Raw genomic sequence first — 22,930 nt, 5'->3', positions numbered from 1 at the left:
AAATATACAAAAGATATAGTGATGATATAGCGACTATATATACCTATTCTGATAGAAATGATGATATAGTGACTAAATGTACCTATTCATATTTTCTTTTATGCATCGGATATACTTATTCTAATAGAAATGATGATATAGTGACTAAATATACGCATGACATTATTTTGTAGTGCTTTATAATAGACATAAAGTTAAAAATTAAGGAGACAATATCACGTGATCTTCGGGTCATTATTTCATAGTATTTGTGTAGCATGTGGTATATAATTAATTGAAAAATTGTATAGTGTTAGGTATCGATTAACTTTATTATTCATAATTAATGTATTAATTATATAACATCTATCAATAAATTATGTTATACCATGTACCACATCAGTTCAATATAATCTATATATTTGTATATGCTAACTAAGCAATTGTACATACGCTCTCACGAAAATATCATCATTCTTCACTTATGTAAAATTCTTTAAGGATAGCTTTTATGCACGAATTAAATGAAAAATGGAATAGAAAGTAATAATCTAATTAATGACGATACTAACATAGTGTGCTATGTTGTATTCATATTTTCGAACATATCCTAATTAATTAATTCAAAATCCACTTTTTCATTCTTGTAACGTATTCGTTGTTGGACAATGTAAAAGACATCAAGATTATCAAAAAATTTCCAGATATTCAAGTGACAAATGATTTTAATTTTTATGCTTAGGATTCTCTAAAGTCTAAACTAAAATGTCTAAGCTGCTTCCCAAGCATTAAAGGTGTGAAATAAATTGTAGATCCGTCAAAAGGAAACTATATTCTTAAATGTAATAAATCACTAATTATTTACAAATTAGTTATTACTCCTAAGTGCAAAAGAAAGAAAATCATCATTAGCAACTTGCTAATTTATCTTATTTTGAGCTTTTATGAAAAAATAAGTCACAATGTTTCTTATGTGGGGTTGGTATTATTGTCAAGAGATTGACTAATTTTGGTCCACGAAATTGGTGCTAATGTCGCCTGTTTGCGGTGCAAAAATATATCATCAGTACTTTTATTAGATTTTCGTCGGCAATTGCAATGTCCATTCACATTGTCAACCCAAAGAGAGAGAAGGAGGAAAAAATGAAAAAAAAAAAGTTTCATCAAATGTTGTGATAATGATTGTGATTGATGCTTAATTTTTCTATGAAAGTGGTGACAACTGTAATCTGCGGATTCAAAGTTTTTATGTAAGATTTTAGTGGAGTTTGGTTTCGGAACATTTCTTTGTGCATTAATCGTGTAAGCTTTTCTCAGTTGATACATTTTAATTTTTGCTGACCCAAAATTAAAGTAGCTCCATAGTAACTATCATTCTCGTTGATTCTGATATTAACAAGTGAACCATCTCAAGTCCTTCACTTTATATTGAGAGAAAAGTCCAATACAATAATTATCGTCCAAGTGTAGATAAGATAATGTCTTTTGTGTTAGGTCTCTGTTTCTTTATGTGTGTTGGCATCCCGATGGCAACATCGTTGAGTCTTTATTATTAAGCAATTTTCCCTATGTACGAAATAGACGTTATCAGTAATAGTTGTCTCAATTTTGTATTAGGATTTTTCTTTAAAATATTAGTGTGTAGGACCATATAAACATGCACCTCGACATAGAAAAAAATATGAGACTTGGGAAAGATCTTCACATGATAAGACTTGAACCTCCAACTATAGAAACAGAGAATCATTTTTATATCGGTGCTAATATAATAAGTCAATAATAATTTAACAATTAATTAGTGCAATTTTATTTATTTAATTTAGTGCATTCATTAGTTTGTTTAGTTGCTCTTTTTTGGGGCGGAGGGTGCGTAAGACTAGAAGAGGCCATGGCACTTGCATGATTTAAAGAAATCTCAATTTGGCTCTTACCCAACTAATTTCTAAATTTTATATATAGCATGAAAATAGAAATAATGATTTGGCTCTTACCCAACTAATTTCTAAATTTTATATATAGCATGAAAATAGAAATAATGACTTGGCTCTTACCCAACTAATTTTTAAACTTTATATATAGGATGAAAATAAAAATAATGATTTGGCTTGGCCCAACTAATTTATATATACGATGAAAATATAGTTTTATATTTTGTGAAATAAAATCAAAGTAACTTAATTGTTTGATATTTATTTTGTTAATTGCTATTTCATTATGACAAAGTAGCAAATAACTTTTTTAAAGTTTGATAAAGTTTAGACCCTACTCTTTGATTTCTATTTGTTAATTGTTGTTTTAGTTTATTTTTTATTTGTAACAGTAGTCTCAATTATCAATTAAAATTCCCATATCAATTAAATTTCCAAATTAAAATTACTACAGCTACTAGCAAAATTCCAAAATTTCTGGCAAATATACCGCAGCTATAAATGAAAAAATATTCTAAAATTAATCCCTTATTAATAGTTAAAGTTTGAATTTAGCTCTCCGAAATTTTACTTCGAGGTCTGCTCCCGGCTCTTTTGAAGTAAATTTCCACATGACCTGCTTCTTCGTTTTTGTTTTGTTTTGTTTTTGTTTTTTAATGCTAATTCTCGGCGAAGTTGCAGTGCTTAATATATTAATTAAGATTTGATTAAGAAACTGTGACTCAGCCATACCGGTTGCTGCCCTGCAAATGGTCAGATTTTCTATTAAAGGGTTAGCTGACAACCCACCATTAGGTATATTTTATGATTTACTACATGTCATTTTATAGTTAATAATTACAGTACGGATTGGAAATTAATTAACAGAAGAGAGTCATTTGGTCGATATCACATTTTAGTGTCCATTTGAATTGAGGTGCAGCTCAGATTAGGCCACTGTGGCGGCATATACAGAGCACAGACAATATTATTTGCTTATTAATCTGTTAATCACGTCAGCTAGAAAAATAATTAATTGTTTTAAATGAAAGTGATTTGTCAAAAGGAGTCTGTTTTGTACAATGAATACACGTTTATTTTACTGATAAAATCTTTTAGGCCGACATAAGAGAGGTCTCCAGATATATATAATCAAATCTTGCTCGCCATTATGACTTAAGATTTTGGTCCACATCTAGATTCAAATAGATTAATTTAAGTCTAGTCGGTAAGTAAGGTAAGGACAAATGGATACATCTTTGGATAGACAAATTTATCTTTCTGTCGCACTCTTTTTCTCTCGGACAAATCTAGTCGTAAAAGCTATAGTGAGCTAGCACCCAACCCGCATTCAAATTATAAATACATCATAAAGATATTATTATAGTTCTAAATATAACATATATATCAGTATTAAAAATATAATTCGAAAGAAAAGGAAAAAAAAAACTCTAGCCGTCAGAACTTTCTTCCCTCCTCCTCTTCATGGGAGAGCGAGAAATATTCAATATCATCTTCATACTAATAATAAAATGATATTCATATTTTACTAGATTTCTTTTTCTTTTTTTTTTATAGGAGTCTTGTTTATTTTTTATTGGATTTTGTCCTTACTTTGTTAAGGCTATTTGTGCGAGATGATCTTTTTTCACTTCTTGAGTTTCTTGAGTTTGTTGTGAATAGATTGAAGTCATCCTCTTTTTCATTGAGTTATTTTATTTTCTTCCTTCAGCTCTTACTTTTTTTTTTTGAACCGATTAAGCATCAGGTTACTGTATTACACAGAGATATATACAACTGCTATGACAGCAGGTCATTATACTGATATTTACAATCATATATATACATGAGACTTATATTATTACATTTTTATTTTATGAAATACATGCCCATCCAAATATCCCTCACGGAGGAGGGATTATATACATGAGACTTATATTATTACATTTTTATTCTATGAAGTACATGCCCATCCAAATACCCCTCACGGAGGATGGATGTCTCTACTCCACTCGCATTTCGCAAGGGAGAAAGACGTTATAAGAAGTCTCCACACAATTATGTTTAATTGAGGGAGGTTGAGTCCGTGGGGACTCGAACCACTGCCCACATAGTCATGCTTAACTTTGAGGGCAATAGTTCACCAATGGGCTACAAGCCCAAGTGGCCCTTCAGCTCTTACTTAGATGATCATATGTCTCCTTTTTATTAAGAGATCTTTGAATTTATGAGACACGCCTTGTTGGTAAAATTCATAACAACCCTTAATCGTTCATATATTTATTACCTATTACTTATTTTCTCCACTCTCCTATTTTGGGTGATAATATTTAAAGAGAGTTCATTTTATCAATTTTAAGAGCTTGTTTGAAATTACTTTTGAGCTATTTAAAAAGCTAAAAGTTAATTTTGATATTTGGTAAATTTTTTTAAAAATCATTCTTGATAAAATCACCATCCTACAACATATTTTGAAATGTAAGGAAGGAATAATTTTTTAAAATCTGATTTTGAGAATTACTTTTTATTTTTTATAATTTTATATATATCTTCAGATATATTATAAAAATCTAAAATTATCCTTATTAATTAGTAAATAAAACTATTAACTTTAAAAAGATTATTATTATTACTAATTATATTGAGATGACAAAAAAAATAAAGTTAATAATATAAAATATTTATTTTAATTATCAGTTATTATATGTACACAATTAAAAATATTATGTGTGTGTTTGTATGTTTATAAATGTTTTAATAAAATTTATTCATTATTATATCAAATTCAATCATTTATATTTTCACAGCAATTTAACATAAAAATAAGATTTACTAAACATATATGACTGCTTTTAAAATTTACAGAACCTTTAAAAATAAATTTTACCAAATATTTAACTGATTCTCTTCACATCTAATTATTTCTATAGTCCAGTTAACAACAATTATTTAAAAAAACTACAGTTACCAAAATTACCTTAAGCCTTTGAAGCTTTTTATACTATGAGAATGAGAAATCTAGCTAGAGTTTAGGATGGCAATGGGGTAGGGTAGGGTGGAGGTGGGAAGGCCTACCTCATTCCCCACCCCATTAAAAATTTCACCTTCATTCTTCATCTCATCCCCTATCTCATCTCCCAATAAATTTAGTGGGAGTGAGGATAAGGAATCTGAGGATAAGGAATCTGCATGTAGGGAATGATTTCTTCATCCTCATCTCATTCCCTATTTACTTGTTTTATCTCATTCCCTATTTACTTGTTTTATAGTATGGATATATAAATGATTTCAATAAATTCAAATTAGAGACTTAAATAAAATCATTACCATATCATAAAGTGTTTAAATTATTTTAAAAAATCTCCAAAAGGTTAAAAAAATTAAAACTAAAAAATGTTTGAAGAGAGCAGCACCCTAAGAGAGAAAAGAAAACATAACAATGTTTTAGGGTTAAATAAATATTATAATGTAGGATTTCCTTTTAGTTATAACTTATTTATATTAGGTAAAAATAAAAATAAAAATTATTAACTAACATTGTAATTGATAAAACAAAAATTATTAAAAAAATTAAAAAAAAAATATTCATATATAATGGGGATTGGGGTGGGGGTGGAGTGAGTAATACAAAACTAAATCCATCCCGTTAAGAATTTGGAGATTATTTTTCTCTCGTTTCCCATCTCATTTTCTAAAAATTATTCAAAATTCACCTCATTTGAAATGGGGCCTTATAAAACTACAAATTCATGGAGGATTTTACTATCTCTACTGAGTTCTTATTTATGTTTTCATTGTACTTCTAAAAGAATTTTGATGTGTTTGCATTTGGTCTTTCAAAGAAAAAATTTTGAGAATCTTAAAAGAATAAGGACAAATGAAGTTGCTGACTCTTTTTTCTTTTTCTTTTTAAATAGCCTGAGTCTAATCCTTTGAAAAGGATTTTAAATTGGGATTAAGACTTTTTAAAAAAAAAAGATTAGCATTAAGAGACTTTTTTTTCCCAACTCTTATGGTGCATTAACAAAATTAAATGATTTTTTTTTCTTGTCTACAATAACCATCCACCATGATCTATGAATTTAATTTGCACCTGAAAAGCTTAGATTAGAAAAAAAAAATCCTAATTAATGATTGTTATTTTGACTTTATATTTTATGATATAATATATGACAAGATGTTACCCAATTTTTATGTATATTAGTTAAATAAAATACCCATACGCTTAACCAGATTCTTTGAATAGCAGAAGCAGCAAGCGCTCTCAAGACCAAGCACAGATATGGGTTCTCTTTTATCTTCCCGGAGCTTCACCCTCTGCGTCCTTCTTGTTTTAATGGTAACATCCGTTTCCTTTTAAGCTTTCTCATACTTTATTGTTCATAGTACTTTAATTTGTTTTAATCATGCCAATGATCTGAAAGTTCTGAATTTCCTTTCTTGTTTTATAATATATATAATTGCTTTTGCTGTGAAATCTCATGGACAGTTTGCTCAAAAGAGTACAACCAGGAAGGTAGTAACTAAAGACAATCAGCAAGCTTTAGCTAATACTGATGGTCATTCGTCATCATCACACATGATGAATAATCATATGGACCCTTCAGAGCAAATTTTCTTTACCATTAGTGATCTTAAAATTGGAAAATCTTTGCCCATTTATTTCTCTTACAAAGATCCTTCAACTTCACCTCATTTGTTACCTAGAGATGAAGCCAATTCAATTCCTTTCTCTTCATCTGAATTACCTTATCTTCTTGAATTCTTCTCCTTCTCAAAAGACTCTCACCAAGCCGAGGCCATGAAATACACACTTACTCAATGCGAACTTCAACCCCTCAAAGGAGAGACCAAGTTTTGTGCTACCTCCTTAGAATCCATGCTTGATTTCACACGCGGCGTCTTCGGATTGGAAACCAACTTCAAAATTTTAACCACTAATTTCATCACAAACCCGTTAATTGGTAATCCTTTGCAAAACTATACCATCTTGAAATTGCCTGAAGAAATTTATGCTCCAAAAATGGTAGCATGTCATTCTATGCCTTACCCATATGCAGTCTTTTATTGCCATTATCAAGAGAGTGAGAACAAGTTGTTTCAAGTTTCTCTGACCGGTGAAAATGGAGTAAGAGTTGAAGCTGCTGCTGTTTGTCACATGGACACCTCTCAGTGGAATCGTGATCATGCTTCATTTCGTGTGCTCAAAATTAAGCCTGGAACTTCCCCTGTGTGCCATTTTTTGCCTGTTGATAATTTAGTTTGGGTGCCTGATCAATTGCCCGCTTAATTAATTGTTTAACCTATGATTATTATTTATATGTATGTGTGTAGCCATATGTGTCGTGATGCTACAGAATCTTGTATTCAGAGCAGGTTCAATTAATTGTCTTGTATATATGAGTGCTAGCTCAAATATGTAAAATGTGTATGTTGCAAGTGAGTGTGTTTTTATGTAATACATGTTAATGATACTTTTTTTTTTTTTTTGAGTGTTACAATATAATTCTACTAATATTACAATTAGAAGATTGCCGACAAACCCAATAAACACAAAAGCGATGATGATACTTGAATTAAGCTATGTATATGTGCTTTTTACAATATTAAAATAGTGTAGGCATGGCAAGAATACTCGCCCTACCCTGATTCGTACCCAACCCAACCTATGAAGTTTGGGTAAAACCCAACCTTTCCTAACATAAAAACCGATTTCAGGTATTGATTTTTAATACCCAGCTGTTCCCAGGCATGGGTTCGTGCGTGACACAAAAAATCCAGAACTCGAATTTGTGCCTTAGTAAATTATTTAATTTTAGTTAATAAATTTAAAAAATAATACAAAAGAAAATATAAATAATTTTTTAATTTTATTTTTCATTTATTTTAAAATTTTATTTGTAAAGAAATAATTTTAAAAAAATTAAAATCCATGCCTGGGAGGTGCCAAGCTTGATGTGGCTTGTGTGTGAAAAAGCTGGGCATGAACTCAGTGTTGGATTTTTTTAATCTAAGATTATTGAATTCTTAATCCAACATTGAACTTATATGTAAATAATTATATATTACGGACGGTCATATAGCTAGGATTAAGCCCAATTAAAAGTGATCTATTAATGTTTTTGGTAATTTAGCTTTTAACATGTCTAATAATAGGGTGTAAGTCTTTAATGTGTCGAGACTTAAGGATAATTTCTATTTCTATGATGGGCTCAAATACCTAAAGACAACAAGAAAAGTTGTTTAATTAACTGGTCAAGGTTCTTATGTTACATGTATTACGTTACATGTATCTTTCTATTCTTTTTGACATTCCATCATCAAAGAGAGAGCGTAGAGAACATTATAGAATTCTTTAAGAGAACGTGTAAGTCTAGAAAACTAACCACACTACTCCAGAGAGTAATTCAACGTTATAGATTCAAATACTCTTCTGCATGATTTGTTATTAATTCTTGATGATACAACACGAATGTCCTGAATTTTAAGTGATGGTTTTCACTAAAGGATTTCTTGTTCTAACACCCAAGTCCAGGCATTTGCTAAATTAATCCGGCTGGTCCCGAGCAAGTCCAAGCCCGGACTAGATCTGGAATTTTGCCAAGCCTACAAAAGACCCAAATCGAAGAGGACGAGAAAGAGAAAGAGACAATGAAGAGTGACAACCCTCAACCCCAATTAATGTGTGAAAATTTCATTTTCAGTAATAAACAATGGATACTTAAATAAAGATGTAGAAAAAGAATGAGGAATATCATACGCACAACAACATATATTTTAGCACATATTTTAACCCCTATTACTCTACTTCTCTGTTCTCATCTGTCTTGCTTGAATTCAACGTCCTTTCGAGGAATTTTTAGAAAGAAAACCCTAGATAAGTAAAAACCACAGTTTGTTCAATCTGCTCTTAATTAAAACAAAAAGAAAAATTATTGATTACATTCATCCAATAAAATTTTTATCACATCGAATATTAGTTTAAAAAATATTGATTATTTGTACATGATTGGCTATTAAGTTCTTAGTAAATTTACCTGCCGTGGGCTCAACATTGCTAGCAGGCTTCTCCTTTGTAAGCTCAGTGGCTCCATTGCAGCCTTCTGCGCAACTCTATTGGCTCAGTGGCTCCAGTGAAAGCCCAATTGTATAAAATCTTAGGTCCCAGTATCTTGCACAGCATGAAATTGATTTTTTTTTTTAATGTTTATTGTTTTAATAAATTGAGAAATGAGTAAAACCTAAATTAATTGTTTAATCCCCTACCTTTGCATGATTCGAGTTAGGTTGTATGTCAATAAAATTACTTGAAAATCATTAATCCCCTACCCTCATATGAGTTAAATTTAGGTTGTCTGTCAAATTCAAACTCTTGTGGACAGATGAAAACTCCAATTAACGAAAGAGAATGATATAAGTAGAAAAAATTCTTCTATTAAAAGACAACAAGTACATTTAAGCTAAATTGATAGATTTAAATAAATTAGAGAGATATTATATATTAACCTTAGGAATAAAAAAAAAATTAACCAAATTTCGTAATGAGGTTGGGATCCCTGATATCTTATATTTATTCAAATAAAGACATAGTTTGTTTATTGATATCCAACAGGTCTTATTTCATTATAAGGGAATGATCAAAAGTAATCTTATGGTGTGTTTACTAAATGTGAACCAAAATAAGCTGAAATCGTAATGAGCTGTAATCAGAATGAAGAATTAAAATCAGAATAAATTATTTATTTGAGCTATAGAAATCAAATTAAAACTGAACTACAATTTTATTTATGTGTTTACTGTATCTTGAAATTAAAATAGATTGTTACAAGTTACTAGAATGTCATTTGTTACTTGTTGTCCATAATATTATTTGTATTAGAGGTGGGCGTTCGGATCAGGTCAACCTGAACCGAACCGAACCGAACCGAACCTGAAATAATTTCGGATTCAGTTCGGTTCGGGCTGACCTTTAAAACCCGAATGGGTTCAAAACTAAAACCCGTCCAGTTTTGATTTTGGTTCGGGTTGAACTCAAATATAAATTGAAACCTGATCGGGTTAGCAGTAGAAACTTTTTTTTTTTTTTTAAAAAAAAGAAGAAATTATGCACATATACAAAAGGACAGAACGACAAAATCAGAAGATTCAAATTTCAAAACAAAATCCATGAATTCCAAATTTCTCTTTTGCCCCGTGCTGCCTGCAGCAGCCACGCACAACCCTGAGCCAAGCAAGCTCAACACACTATAGGGCACAAAAACACTCAGTCTCACTCACACACAACCGCAAGATGCCGCCATTGTTAGTCCCGTTCACATGCACCAGCGTTGCAGCTTCTACTCGTTCCTTGCACTACTGTCAGTTTCGATCCAGCTACACCACTGTCGGTTTCGATCCAGCTGTTGTCGACCTGCCGTCGTTGGCTTGCTGCCTTCTCCTCCCTTCGTTGTCGTCAGCCGCACAGGGAAACCTTTGCGGTCGTCAGCTGCACAAGGAAATAACCTTAAGGTTATGTTTGCGATTTGGTGATGAATACAATAGGGGAGATATTGTTAATTTAAGACAGTATATAATGCCATTTTTATTTTAGAATTCAATCGGGCATGGCAAAGCAAGGACATCTAGAGATTATAAGTTGAAAAATAAACAATCGGGAGTTGTTGAAATGATGATGATGTAGTTGATATTTGTTTTATTCTTCATTGATTTGGCCTGGGATTTGAGATTTTGGAACTATAAACAGCTGGTTACTGGCAAAATTTTGGTAAATGGAACTGTTGCAACTCGAATTGAACCCAAACCGAAATTGAGACCCGAATTTTCAAACATAACCAATCCGAAATGTGAACCCAAACTGAACTGAACCAAAATAAATTCGATTCGGTTTGGTTTGGGTTTGCATTTTGAACCTGATTGGATTAAATTTTGCAAATCAATTCAACCCGATTGGGTTGAAATCTAAACTGAAACCGAACAACCTGAACCAAAATCTAATTTATCCACCCCTAATTTATATAGATTATAAGAATAAAAATAACAAAAAACTGAAAATAATAATGATAATGACAATAATATTAATTAAAACAATAAAATCAATAATAATAATATTATTATTAAATAATAATAATAATTAAAATAATAATAATAATAATAATGACATTAATGATGATGATGATTAATGTTAATATTAATGTCGTCGTTGTTGTTAATAATAATAATAATATTATTATTAATATTAATCATTGTGATCATCATCATCATCGATGACAGAACTTGATTAAGAACAATTTGTAAATTGTAAAAATTTAATGAGGGTAAAATGGATGGTTTTGGGAATTAAATTTTGATTCCCAACCCTCTCATTAGGAATGGTTCTCAAATTGGTATAGGCCCCAAGATTATAATTTCGATTTCCGCTCTTACTTTATGAAGTAAATATTGTTAATGATTTTGATTCGAATTTAGATTCCTCGATCCAAGAAGTAAATACACCATTATTGAATTTGATTTTGAATTTTTGATCGTCACAAGTCAACGTAGAGCAAGCTTTTGTTTACCAACAATAAAGGGTATCTCAGTCATTTTGTCAGACAATAGGGACCAACTAAATAAAAAAGATAATCTATATGTTTTTACGATAATTCATGAAGGTAATTGGATCCAAATGTTATTATCCCAAAAATAAAAAAACTCCGGTTAGTTCTTTTTGTTTTTTTGGATAGAAACTCCGGTTAATTGTTAACACAGTCACTAAACAGAAACAGTCATCTCCGTTTTTGGGTTTCTTTCTCTATCCCTTCAAAACCCTTACCCCTTGACTCTCTCTGTTTCTGTAAAAGTTGTCAAGTTTGTTGCTTACTAGTTAATAAAAATGGTAGCTTCAGCAATCTCAGCTTCTTTGAGCTTCTCTGCCACTTCTCTCAACAGAACCTTCGCTTCATTTTTCTCTAACAGGTACCCAACCACTTATATGATATGGGTTTTATTTTATATTCAATTCACTTACTTCAATTTTTACTTTTATTGTCTGCAATTAGTTTTATTTCTAAATTATTTTGTTATTGTACACAGAAACTCTTCAAGGTCTATAGTTTCTGCATTGCCAAGTCCCTATGGTGATTCTTCAAGTGGTGGTAATCATAATCTTGTGCCTTTTCTTAATTGCATGTTTTTAGTGGGATTGAGCCAGTTCATATTAAAACTTAATTTGTTGTTCAATATGGTTCATTTGAGTTATTTTGCCCCAAATTTAGACAAGGCTCAAATTTACTTAGTAGGGATTTTCAATGATACTTGCTCCTGATTTTGAGACTGTTATATGTCTAATTATGCAATGCTTACATGTACTTTTGATTTTGTGTATGTGATTTTGAAGTAATTTTCTTTAAAGTACTTTGTTTATACAGGATTATCAATTAGAAATCGTGGTTTGCCTCTAAAAATTGACGAGAAGGACTTTTGTAGTACTGAACACAGGTGTGTTTCCTCTTGCTGGAGTGTTTCTTATAGTCTTTGGTTAATGTCGTGTGATTTAATGGAATTTTTGCCAATATCTTGTTAGGGGTGTAAAATAACTTTAGAGCTATAATTTTGCTCGTGGAATGCGTAGGTTCATTTTAATGTGCATTTCCATGTGAAATGAACTTTTGAACTTAAGTATAATTATGCAAATTGACTTATGGGCAAAGATTGCAGTTATGCTATAATTTTATTAATGGATATTACACTTTTAGTCTTAAGCATACCTCATGAATACTTTGTGAAATTAAATAGCTCTACCCATGGTTCTTAGATAGTGGATGTCATGATTTTGAATGTGTCATATGCTTTCTTCTTTGATTTGCGTTATTTTATTATTCTTGTCTGGTGGATACATAAGTTTATAACATTGTGTTCTGCAGTTATAAGATTATATCCGGCAAAAACGACAATCCACCCTTAATGCCAGCAGTAATGACTCCAGGAGGACCTTTGGATCTTTCAAGTGTATTATTTAGGAATAGAATAATCTTCATTGGGCAGCCGATCAACTCTATGGTTGCTCAAAGAGCTATATCTCAGCTTGTAACTCTAGCAACTATTGATGAGGATGCAGATATTCTGGTATAGCTATACAATACTAATTAAGGATGTTCAAGATCCAAACCATTCCAATCAAACCAATTGATCCAATCCAAACCAATCCAATTTCTGTCGGATTGAACCTTTGATTGATTTAGATTGGGTTGCATTGCAAAATGGAAAGTCCAATGTCATTGGATTGGTTTATGGATTTATGTGTTTAAATCCAATATAAACCAATCCAACCATTTAATTTTTATTTTCTTTATTTATTTTTTAAAAAAGCCACCTGTGATTTTTATATTTAACTTGCTAAAAAAATAAAAACTAATTTTTCTAAAAGAATAAAACCTAATTTTGTATAATAATACATAATACAAACCGCAAGCCGCAACCAGTGTTTGCTTTTAATATTTAAATTTCAACTTTTTTTTCCCAACTATATGATAATTAAATACATGAATCAAGAAATATTAAAGGAGTTGATATTTTTCTTTTTAATTATTAGTAATTATTACTGTGGAGAGCAATTGACAATTTCTATTTGTAAATTTTTATTTTAATCGGATTGAATTGGATTTACCTTATGGTTGGTTTTGGTCATATTAGATTTCAATCGGTGATTAGATCGGATTGGATCCAAAATATAAAACCCAATACATGATGGATTGGACTTGGATTAGACAAAATCTAATCCCATTGAACACCTAAATATTATCATATTTCACTCTTGTAATCATCATACGAAGAGGGGGTTACAAACCCAAACTTTTGAATCCCGCTTTTAATAAGTTTTTGACCATGTCCTGTACTTTGGTAGATGTATCTGAACTGCCCCGGTGGAAGCATCTACTCTGTGTTGGCAATTTATGATTGCATGTCTTGGGTAAGATTTTACCCCTTTTTCTTTCTTTTTGTTTAATCTTTTGATATATTTTGCTTTTTCATGTCTGTTATTTTGATACACTCCTTTGCTCATTAGTAACATTTCTTGATTTTTTAGCACCTCTTAATATCTTCATATTTGTGTTGAATATGACCTTTCATTTTCAAGCAACTGTTGTCAAAATTTATGGTGAACAATAGAATAGTGATTAAAATACATGGCTGTAAACTCTTGCCAACAAATCTTATGTTGAGATTGGATTTTATGTGTGTATCAAACCAAATTGAGGTCGATATGAACAACTAATAATTTGTTGATGGTTAGCTTCTGTCTGAACCTCTGAATTAATGAAAAGAACTCTAGCATAGGTCAGGCAACAATATACTATTGACAAGCACTCTTTCGGGACTTGGTTGTAGCAATTATCTTCTCTGTGTTTTAGAAAACTAGTTGGACCAACACTCATTTCTTATATATAAATGGAGCTTTGTATGGCAGCTCAAGTAAAGCATCCTAGTTAATGCATGACACTGTTAATTCTATCCGTATATTATTATTTTGTTTTTCCCTCAGTTCCTTCTTTTTCTTAACAAGCTTTTAGTGGCCACACTATGTACACAGATAAAGCCAAAGGTTGGCACAGTCTGTTTTGGTGTAGCTGCAAGCCAAGCAGCAATTATTCTCGCTGGTGGAGAAAAGGGGATGCGATATGCTATGCCAAATGCACGCATTATGCTGAATCAACCGCAAAGTGGAAGTGGGGTATGAGTTGTCCTTGGTTTTGTAGTTTTCAGTGTCTGAGAGATTGCTTGACTCGGTAAAGTGCCCATGGTTAATTTTCATTTTATGTTAGGGTCATGTGGAAGATGTGAAACGCCAAGTCAACGAAGCAGTTATATCTCGCCATGTGAGTCTCTCTTTCCTATTGTTACATACTTTAAATGACAGCTGAACAATCTTAGTGCAGCTTTTGACTTATTTTCAAGTGCAATCCAAATGAGTTGATCGTGTCATGTATGCTTGTTGATCTGGTTTAGTAAATCTTTCAAGCTTTGAATGTCACAAGACTTATTTGGGAGAAAAATTTAGTTTGGTGTTATAATAGGCCGGACGATTCAAATAATATTCATTTGGCATAGAAGTGAATGCTTTCTTTGGTGACATAGAAACCTAAATCAATCAATGTGTCTTCTAAATATTTTATCATCATCTTGACTGAAGAAGTCAGAGGTATGCTTAGCTTTATCGATTATGGCTACTTTTGGAAGTTTAGAGTTGTCATCTGAGATCCCTTTTCTGGTGCTTTATGCTGAGTATTAGGTTAGTGTTATACACTCGCCATGGGTGCCAAAGCTCACATGATTTTTTCAGAGTAATTCTTTTGCTGTCCTTGCATCTTCCAGATCCTGGAGCACTTTGAGATGTTTCTAGATGTTGCTACTCTGTTTGCTAAAATTTCTAGCCCATGATTTGTCTACTTTTACATCTTCCAGTTTCTGGAGCGCTTGATGTGCTTCTTTTTCTCTGCTGTGCTTGCAAAATTTTGGTGTATCCATGACCACCTTGCTATGGCCTTTGCTCATTTAGAAAAGAGTTAATTCCGCCCTGCCCCCAAATGTTTCAACATATTCCACCGCGCACCCAAATGTTTCAACAATGCTCAATCCATACCCAAATCCGTTAATTTGACCGTTTATTATAACGGTCAAAGGGCAAATTTGGAAGTTTATGCCCTAAATATTATTTGATGATGATAAATTAAATTTATTTGATAAGCTAATTGATGGGATTATTATTAATTACCTTTAATTAAGAATTTTTAATGTAAATATTAATTATTGGATTAACATTTTATCTCATTTAATTCTTTTCTAATTCAAGATAAGGGGTATTTCAGACATTTCATTAACTTTCAAATAGGTCCGTTAAAAATAACGGTCAAATTAACGGAATTGGGTGCGTGGTGGAAAATGTCGAAAAGTTTGGGTGCGCGGTGGAAAATGTCAAAAGATTTGGGGGTTGGGTGGAAATAACCCTTTAGAAAATTCCAAGTTATAAGGGCTCTGCTCAGTGCTAAGCCCTTAATTAATGTGTTCTTACCTGGAAATCTGGTGCAGAAAATTGACAGAATGTATGCTGCTTTCACTGGTCAACCTATTGAGAAAGTGCAACAATATACAGAGAGGGATCGCTTCTTGTCTGCCGCTGAGGTAATGGTTGTTAATCCTAGTTTTCCTTAAATTATGAGGGCTTATTATAATACTAATTGGTGAGAATATCATCTCCCTTTCTCTCAAAAAGATAAGTCCAAATGCCAGTACTGGAATTTTAAAAAAACAGTTGATATGTTGGTCAAGGAAAGGACATTTGATGCTCTTGAAAACAAGGGATTGGTTTCATTTATATTCTTCTGTATTTTTCATCTTAAGGCTGATTAATGGCCAAGTACAAAATTTCCATTCCTCTATACTCTCTAATTTTCACCCATCTGCTGCTGCCATATCACAGGCTATGGAGTTTGGACTCATTGATGGCATCCTGGAAACAGAATACTGAACGCGGGACATCTTCAAGCAAATACCCATATTCGGGTACTATCTCCATGATTAATCACACAATTGTAATCAAGTTCCAACGTGATTTACAACCTTTCATTGCTAATTATATGAAATTTTGATTTTGCAATCAATAGTATTTTGGTTTTCGTCAGAAATAATACATTGTGGCTTCAGCCATTTTCATTTGATCACAATATTTTCAGATTATTTGGACTTTTTTTAATAAGAAATTAAGATTTACTAAACGTTGGGAAACTCATAATGAACTTTGTTCACTGTAAGGATAACTTTGCTAAGTTTGATTTGCTCATAATATCTGTACAACTTTCTTTTTTTTTATAGAAATATCTTTACAACTTAAAAATAGAGTATGACGATCAAGTATGTAATTGCGCGCGTGTCAAGCTCTTTTTTGGGAAGCTCTGCTGTGCAGCTCACAGCCGCCCAATGGGTGCTTGACACACACACAAAACCTGATCAGCTCCCTGAAAATAAATAGACCACCAAATTACCAGCAGAAGCTTTATTGTCGGGGATTTAATGACATAAGGAAGAAACGAAATAGCTAACTGGTAAGGCAGACAGAAGCTCTCATTATCTACTTGGATTATAAGCCAAATATAATGAGTCTAAATAGATAAGTAGAAAAATCATAGCCACAATTCTTTGGCAGAGTTTGAGGACTCAAATATTGGCTATAACTTGAATCTCTGTATCAATTACCTCGGATGAAGAACTCGCAGAGCAGCAGTTCATTTACCTGTCCAGAAATGAAGAAAAATAAGGGGTATTTGAAACTCAGTTGAAAACTGTCTTCTACAATCCCCACTGGGCCAATTCCCACAAATTAACATCATAGTCTAAAACAGCCTCATCGATATGTTATATGTTATGGAAAGAAAATCATTTTGATGTGCCAAGAGTTGAACGTACATGATGGTTAGCAAACTACATAAAACTAATACCAATTATTCAACCCATGATCTTTAACCAAAGCCATGAAAGCACAGTATTTTGCAGGTCAAACTGACAATCAAGATTAGGATTAACAAACATGATGTTCCATAGTTGTGAATAGACTTTCATATATCACTAGGTCACACTTTCATTCTTCCTATCCAGGTCTCTAGTTCTTTCATATCTTTTTAATAAGACATGCGGCACAACTTGTAAAAGTAAAATGTAATTAAAAGAAGACTTACCATAGTTTTGGCGCACCATTGTGAACTTGTAAATGGCTTTTAATAGGGAACCGTACCTCATGGATTTCAAGCGTCCCATATGTCTATAACACAAAATGCAGCCAAAATTAAGTTGCACATAAGCAAATCAGAGTAAGACAATGAGGCAATTTTGAAGGAATTTTCTATAGGAAAAAGTCTTTAACTTTCTTACTTCTTAGTATTCTCCGATCTCCATAATCCAAGTCATAAGTTCCTAAATTTTATAGTATCACATATCCATGCAAACACAAACTCCAAAACATATGCCGAGAGTATATAGAAACAATTCTCACAAATACCTTCTCCTTTTTTCTTTTTCCCTTTTTTAACTTGATCTTTCACATGCCTATTTTTAATTGTGTTTCAAAGCAGGTAATCTAACGGTTCAACAGTTAGATATACTGACATCAATAAAGCTTTGAAACAAATTTCCCAGGTGCATATTTCATTTGCTAATTATATTTTATGGACTCTTTCAACTGTTTGGCATCTTCCAAGATGCTCCATTGTTAAAACACCCCAAACATCAGCAATAAAACATATACAAGAGACTACCATATAACTTCATTTAATAAAGTAACACTCACACAATCTCAGTATATCGAATTCTCCATGCAGGGAAACCTAGGTGGCATCTTACAGGTCCATAAACGAATAACAGGTCAGGTTCCGGGCCTTTGCAACCTGATGGTAGAAAAACATCAACACCCAAAACGTAAGATATTAAAACTTGAAACGATGTCATTTCTGTTAACTATAGAGGAGATACGAAAAAAGACACAAACCAACAGCTCTCAGTGCCTCAGACATGTGAGCTTCAGTAAAAATTTTCTCTTCCTGAATTTTGCCAGAGCCACCCAGTTTCACGTACTTCATGAAAAGCAAGTTAGCAGCTTTGGCCACTGCTTCCTTCCCATCAGGGAATGAAGCAAATTCCAGAGTAATATGTTTATGGTCAAGAAGCAGATTGCTTTCACCAGCTTCCTAAATAATATAGGCACAAAAGTTCAGCAAAAAATCTTGCATCATTATTGACATTTTAACAACATAAGTCTATTTTGCAGATAATCTAAAATATTTTACCATTACCGTCAAGTGTCAATAATAAAAGCTAAGCAAGATACAAGAAAGAATAGCTGCGTAAAGTATATTTGTAAGTAAGCAAACACATCACTGTTTAAAGAACATAAATCGACAGTTAACTAAAAAGAACAAAGCCATTAAGAGTTCCACCTAATTTCATCAGATGAGGTCCAGCTAAGCCAATCTTACAACTAATACACATAACGCATTTAATAAAACAATAGATCAGTCCAGCACTACACAAAAATTATGAGCTTCATAGACGTTACACGCGTAGATTGGCCAATAAAGCACATCTATTCAATAGTAACTCTAAATATCTAGAAATTCTGTGAATGTTACTGAGTAAAAGAAAGAAATTATGCTACCATACAACATATGTAGCAACATAGTACCTCAAACAAAGTTGCATTATTCAATTTCCCTAGAATCGATTCCTTTGATTTCTTCAGTATTCCTACATCGACAAGAAGTTTACAAATTATAATATGATAACACCGAGCTACAGAGAAAGATTGCATATCCAAAAAGCATAAATGTTGTTGCATTATCATACAGCAGAAAGGATGTTGATGATCACATTATCCAATCATTCATACCTTCAGCATCATAGAGACAGACATGCTTTACACCAATATCCACCAGCCACTGCAAGAGCTGAATAACTGCCGGAATATGGTAAGCTTCTTCACTTTCTATTACTATAGCAAGGTACCGAAGCTTGTCTATATCAAGGGCTTTGTATCTTTTTAGTATTCCACTGGATATAAGATAACTCTCTATTGCACAAGCTATATGCAAGGCAAAGTACCACAAGTCGACAGCAAAATGAATCAAAAGCCAAATTATCCAGAGACCTAGATTGCCAATCTGCAAAAAGCTTTTGAACCAAAATGAAAATCTAATTTAAGTAGAACAATAAGTTAAGTTCTAAAAGAAAACGAAGAATTGATTAAATTGCCAGTCCCTAATTCCATATAGTAGAAATTTGTCAGTCGATTCAAATTCAATTGCATTACATATGAAACACCAAATGTGATGTTACTACTCTCGTTTTGCTCCATCAATTTGAACAACAAACAGGCAATTCAAAAAGTTTTACGTCGACAAAACTTAATATAGCAATATCACTAAAAAAAGAAGAATCCTAGAACATGAATGATATAAAAGGAAGTTAATGCACTTACTTGACAAGCCCAAGAGTACACCTTCTGCATTGTATCTCTGAAATCCATCAAACTAACCAAAACACAACCATCAGATCAACCTAGTTAGTAACGAAACAACAGAATCTAAAAAAGAATAAAAGAAAAGGATATAAAATGAAATTACACCTCTATAATGATCAAAGACAGAAGGGTATATCCATTTTTACACCGAGAAGCCACTTATGAAGCAAATAGGGTTAAAAAGCTCCTCAAGTAGAGACAAAAATCTCAAGCAACCAGTCTGGACATACCCCTAAAACGGAAAAAAGCGGACTTCAGAGGAATAATTAAAAACCCAGATGAAAAATGCTGAAAAGCACTTTAATCGAAAAGTTAGCAGAGAAGAGAGAGAGCTTTTTTGAGGTTTCCTTTTAGCTGCTCTTTTGAGAAAAGCAATTAGTGTGAACTTGGTCTTCTTTCCGTGTGGCTTAAGGGTATGTTTGGCGTGTGGGATTGCCCTCAGGGATCGTGCTAGTTAGTTTTTTTTTTTAGTTTTTTTTTTAAGTAATAATAAAAAATAAATATAATTTTATAATTTAATATAATATTATATAATTTTTATTTTATTTTATTTTTACATATTATTAATATAAATTAATAAAATTACAATTTATTATTAAATAATATTATATTATATTTTAATTTTATCACATTAAAAATATAACTAAATAGCGTATTATTTAATTATATTATAGTAATTAGTATATAAAAATTGATTATTATTTAACAATTTAATATAACTAATAATAAATACTTAAATAATAATTTAATATAACTAATAATAAATGTTTAAATATGAATAAATATGAATAATATTAATTTGAAATTAATAATATAAATAATAATAATAAATTATGAATTTTTAACATTTATATTTAAAAAAAGTTAGATTTCTAAAATTTAAGATTTCTATATTTCATATTTTTCTAAGTACTAATGAAAATTATTTTCTAAATATATAATTTAAATTAGTCAAAAAAATTAATACAGAACAGTATAGAATCAAACATTATACAATATTATTATAATACAATGCTAAAATAATATAATATAATACAATACACCTGCATTAAAATAATATAATATAATATAATACAATATAGTGTACCAAACGCATCTTAATATTATTAATAATGGTGCACACGAAATTCGTCAAACTCATTTAAGTGTGTAAAATTTAAAATCAAATGTGTTTATTGAAGTACCAACACCAACAGCATGAACTGATTCTATTAGATTGGAGAAAATACTCAAATTCATTTCATTATTAGTAAGGATGGCAATTGTACCCGCAAACCCGCCCAAACCCACCCGTCAAAACCCGCCCGCTGCGGGTAATTTTATCAGTTGCGGGTGGGTTTAGTATTATAAACTAAAACCCGCACATGAATGCGGGTGGGTTTGATATTAACCTTATATCCAGTGGATACCCGCATGGATATCCACCAAATCCACAATATTTTTTCCAAATATTTTTAATTTAATTTTAATCTAAAAATATATAAAGAAAATAATGTCATTATTCAAATTACCAAATAGCCAAAGGTTCAAAGTTGTGTATGTGTGTATGTGGCCCATCTCCCATTCTAAAGTCATAATCTAAAGAAAACTAAAGGCATTTCCCTTCGAATTAGTATTTGAAAATATTAATCTTAATTATTATTATAGGCATTGTGTTGGATGGGTGCTTATGGTGGTGAATGAAATGAATATCTTCTCTCGGAGCTTGTTTTAAATGATAATATGAAATGTAATTATTATTTTTAGATACTAGTTTGTGTTTTTTAAATGGATTTGTGTAATTTATACTTAAATTTGAGAATTTGTGTTGGATTGATGTTGAAATTTTAATTTTTCATTTACATTGTTTAAATATAAAATTGAGTATGTTATATGGAATTTGAGGTTATTATTATAAATTTATATATTAAACATTTGTGATTTTAAATACGGAAACTCGTAAAAAATCCGCCGGGTACCATTGCGGGTTTGGTAATTGTTAAAACCCGATGCGGGTGGGTTTTTTTAAAAAACTTAAAACCCGCTGCGGGTTGCGGGTGGGTTTGGTAATTTAAATTTTGTGCAGGTTTGGATTTGGTAATGGCAAACCCGCTGCGGGCGATGCCCATTACCATCCCTAATTATTAGTAATAAAAATATAAAGAATATCCAACTTCATCCATATTCTATGGCTCCGTTCAATATCAATAACAACGACAATAGGCTGAAGCAATTTCGTCGATAAATAATAAATTAATGATACAACCATAAACTTTTGTATAAACTTATCTTGTATGAATTGATGTGACATTAATTCATTGGTTGAATGAAAATATAAAATAATAAAAATAAATCATGTGGACCAAGAAAATATTTAATTCAACCAATTTTATCATGGCACATCAGTTTGTACAAAATAAATTTATACAAGAGTTTGTGGTTATATCATTACTCTAAATAATATTCAGTTCAATGAATTATATAAAATTTAATATTCGATAAATGCAAAACATTAAATAGAAAAATACATAAATTCATACAAATGAACTTAAGTAAACAACACATGAGATAAGGAGCAAGTAAAACCAGAAGTAAGAGACTACTCTAACAAGATTATTTTAACTCGATCTTTCCGATGGAGTGAGGCAGCAGAAGCAGAATTGATTGAATAGAAAACACTAGATATCATTCTAGTACTGGACCAAACTAATGCGGCTAGATTACGCTCTAATCGAAGCGTGATTAAATCTCGTTCTAATCCAATGACTCAATAAGATTTTTAATAACGCGTAAAGCGAAATTAGATGACGTTATAATCCAAACGACTCTATAAAAGAGATTTTAATGGATAATACTAAGAGGAAATTATTAAAAAAGATGTTTTATTGAATAATTGAATCTATAAAAACAATAACAAGACCTCTCTATTTATAATAGAGTAAACACATTTCCCTAAGTTGTAATGCTGGTGTCACGGTTGCTCTGATTGTTTCTGGTATATTTCGTAATTTGTATAAAGCTCCAG

At 31.4% G+C, this 22,930-nt stretch overlaps 3 protein-coding genes across 8 annotated transcripts; 2 read left to right on the top strand and 1 right to left on the bottom strand.

Annotated features, from left to right (window-relative positions):
• Positions 1-6,103: 6,103 nt before the first annotated feature.
• Positions 6,104-7,324, top strand: LOC18035658 (BURP domain-containing protein BNM2C). Its single transcript, XM_006423167.2, has 2 exons — positions 6,104-6,225; positions 6,376-7,324. Exons 1-2 carry the CDS (start codon positions 6,169-6,171, stop codon positions 7,174-7,176), a joined length of 858 nt encoding a protein of 285 aa, XP_006423230.1. The 5' UTR covers positions 6,104-6,168; the 3' UTR covers positions 7,177-7,324.
• A 4,266-nt stretch (positions 7,325-11,590) lies between these two features.
• Positions 11,591-16,546, top strand: LOC18035344 (ATP-dependent Clp protease proteolytic subunit 6, chloroplastic). Of its 2 annotated transcripts, none has more exons than XM_006423165.2 (9): positions 11,591-11,840; positions 11,958-12,019; positions 12,293-12,362; positions 12,788-12,989; positions 13,768-13,833; positions 14,455-14,595; positions 14,687-14,740; positions 15,951-16,043; positions 16,342-16,546. In XM_006423165.2, exons 1-9 carry the CDS (start codon positions 11,758-11,760, stop codon positions 16,387-16,389), a joined length of 819 nt encoding a protein of 272 aa, XP_006423228.1. In that variant the 5' UTR covers positions 11,591-11,757; the 3' UTR covers positions 16,390-16,546. The 2 variants fall into 2 exon arrangements, with proteins under 2 accessions (XP_006423228.1, XP_024034634.1); XM_024178866.1 differs by having other exon boundaries at positions 11,749-11,840; positions 12,277-12,362.
• A 92-nt stretch (positions 16,547-16,638) lies between these two features.
• On the bottom strand, positions 16,639-20,312 carry LOC18035657 (dehydrodolichyl diphosphate synthase complex subunit NUS1). 5 transcript variants are annotated; one of them, XM_024178863.1, is made up of 9 exons: positions 20,032-20,312; positions 19,885-19,936; positions 19,297-19,567; positions 19,093-19,154; positions 18,400-18,598; positions 18,202-18,298; positions 17,594-17,676; positions 17,115-17,204; positions 16,639-16,876 (listed from the first exon to the last, which is right to left on the bottom strand). In XM_024178863.1, exons 2-9 carry the CDS (start codon positions 19,930-19,932, stop codon positions 16,869-16,871), a joined length of 858 nt encoding a protein of 285 aa, XP_024034631.1. In that variant the 5' UTR covers positions 19,933-19,936; positions 20,032-20,312; the 3' UTR covers positions 16,639-16,868. The 5 variants fall into 5 exon arrangements, with proteins under 5 accessions (XP_024034631.1, XP_006423223.1, XP_006423224.1 ...); XM_006423160.2 differs by having other exon boundaries at positions 17,115-17,151; XM_006423161.2 differs by having other exon boundaries at positions 16,639-17,151.
• Positions 20,313-22,930: the final 2,618 nt, after the last annotated feature.

Source organism: Citrus clementina, unplaced genomic scaffold (genome assembly GCF_000493195.1).
Source record: "Citrus clementina cultivar Clemenules unplaced genomic scaffold, Citrus_clementina_v1.0 scaffold_8, whole genome shotgun sequence".
In the NCBI taxonomy this organism is placed as follows: Eukaryota; Viridiplantae; Streptophyta; class Magnoliopsida; order Sapindales; family Rutaceae; genus Citrus; species Citrus x clementina.
The sequence above is the reverse complement of the archived record's forward strand: the minus strand, read 5'-3'. Positions and strand labels throughout refer to the sequence as shown.

Excerpts from the sequence above, each read along its gene's own strand:
- LOC18035658 (XM_006423167.2), top strand. The coding sequence starts at position 6,169 with ATGGGTTCTCTTTTATCTTCCCGGAGCTTCACCCTCTGCGTCCTTCTT. Across the intron at positions 6,226-6,375 it reads GCGTCCTTCTTGTTTTAATG|TTTGCTCAAAAGAGTACAAC; the intron begins GTAACATCCGTT and ends TCTCATGGACAG.
- LOC18035344 (XM_006423165.2), top strand. The coding sequence starts at position 11,758 with ATGGTAGCTTCAGCAATCTCAGCTTCTTTGAGCTTCTCTGCCACTTCT. Across the intron at positions 12,990-13,767 it reads ATGAGGATGCAGATATTCTG|ATGTATCTGAACTGCCCCGG; the intron begins GTATAGCTATAC and ends GTACTTTGGTAG. Across the intron at positions 16,044-16,341 it reads GCTTCTTGTCTGCCGCTGAG|GCTATGGAGTTTGGACTCAT; the intron begins GTAATGGTTGTT and ends GCCATATCACAG.
- LOC18035657 (XM_024178863.1), bottom strand. The coding sequence starts at position 19,932 with ATGGATTTCAGAGATACAATGCAGAAGGTGTACTCTTGGGCTTGTCAA. Across the intron at positions 18,599-19,092 it reads ATAATGCAACTTTGTTTGAG|GAAGCTGGTGAAAGCAATCT; the intron begins GTACTATGTTGC and ends TATATTATTTAG. Across the intron at positions 17,677-18,201 it reads ATTCGATATACTGAGATTGT|ACATATGGGACGCTTGAAAT; the intron begins GTGAGTGTTACT and ends TTTGTGTTATAG.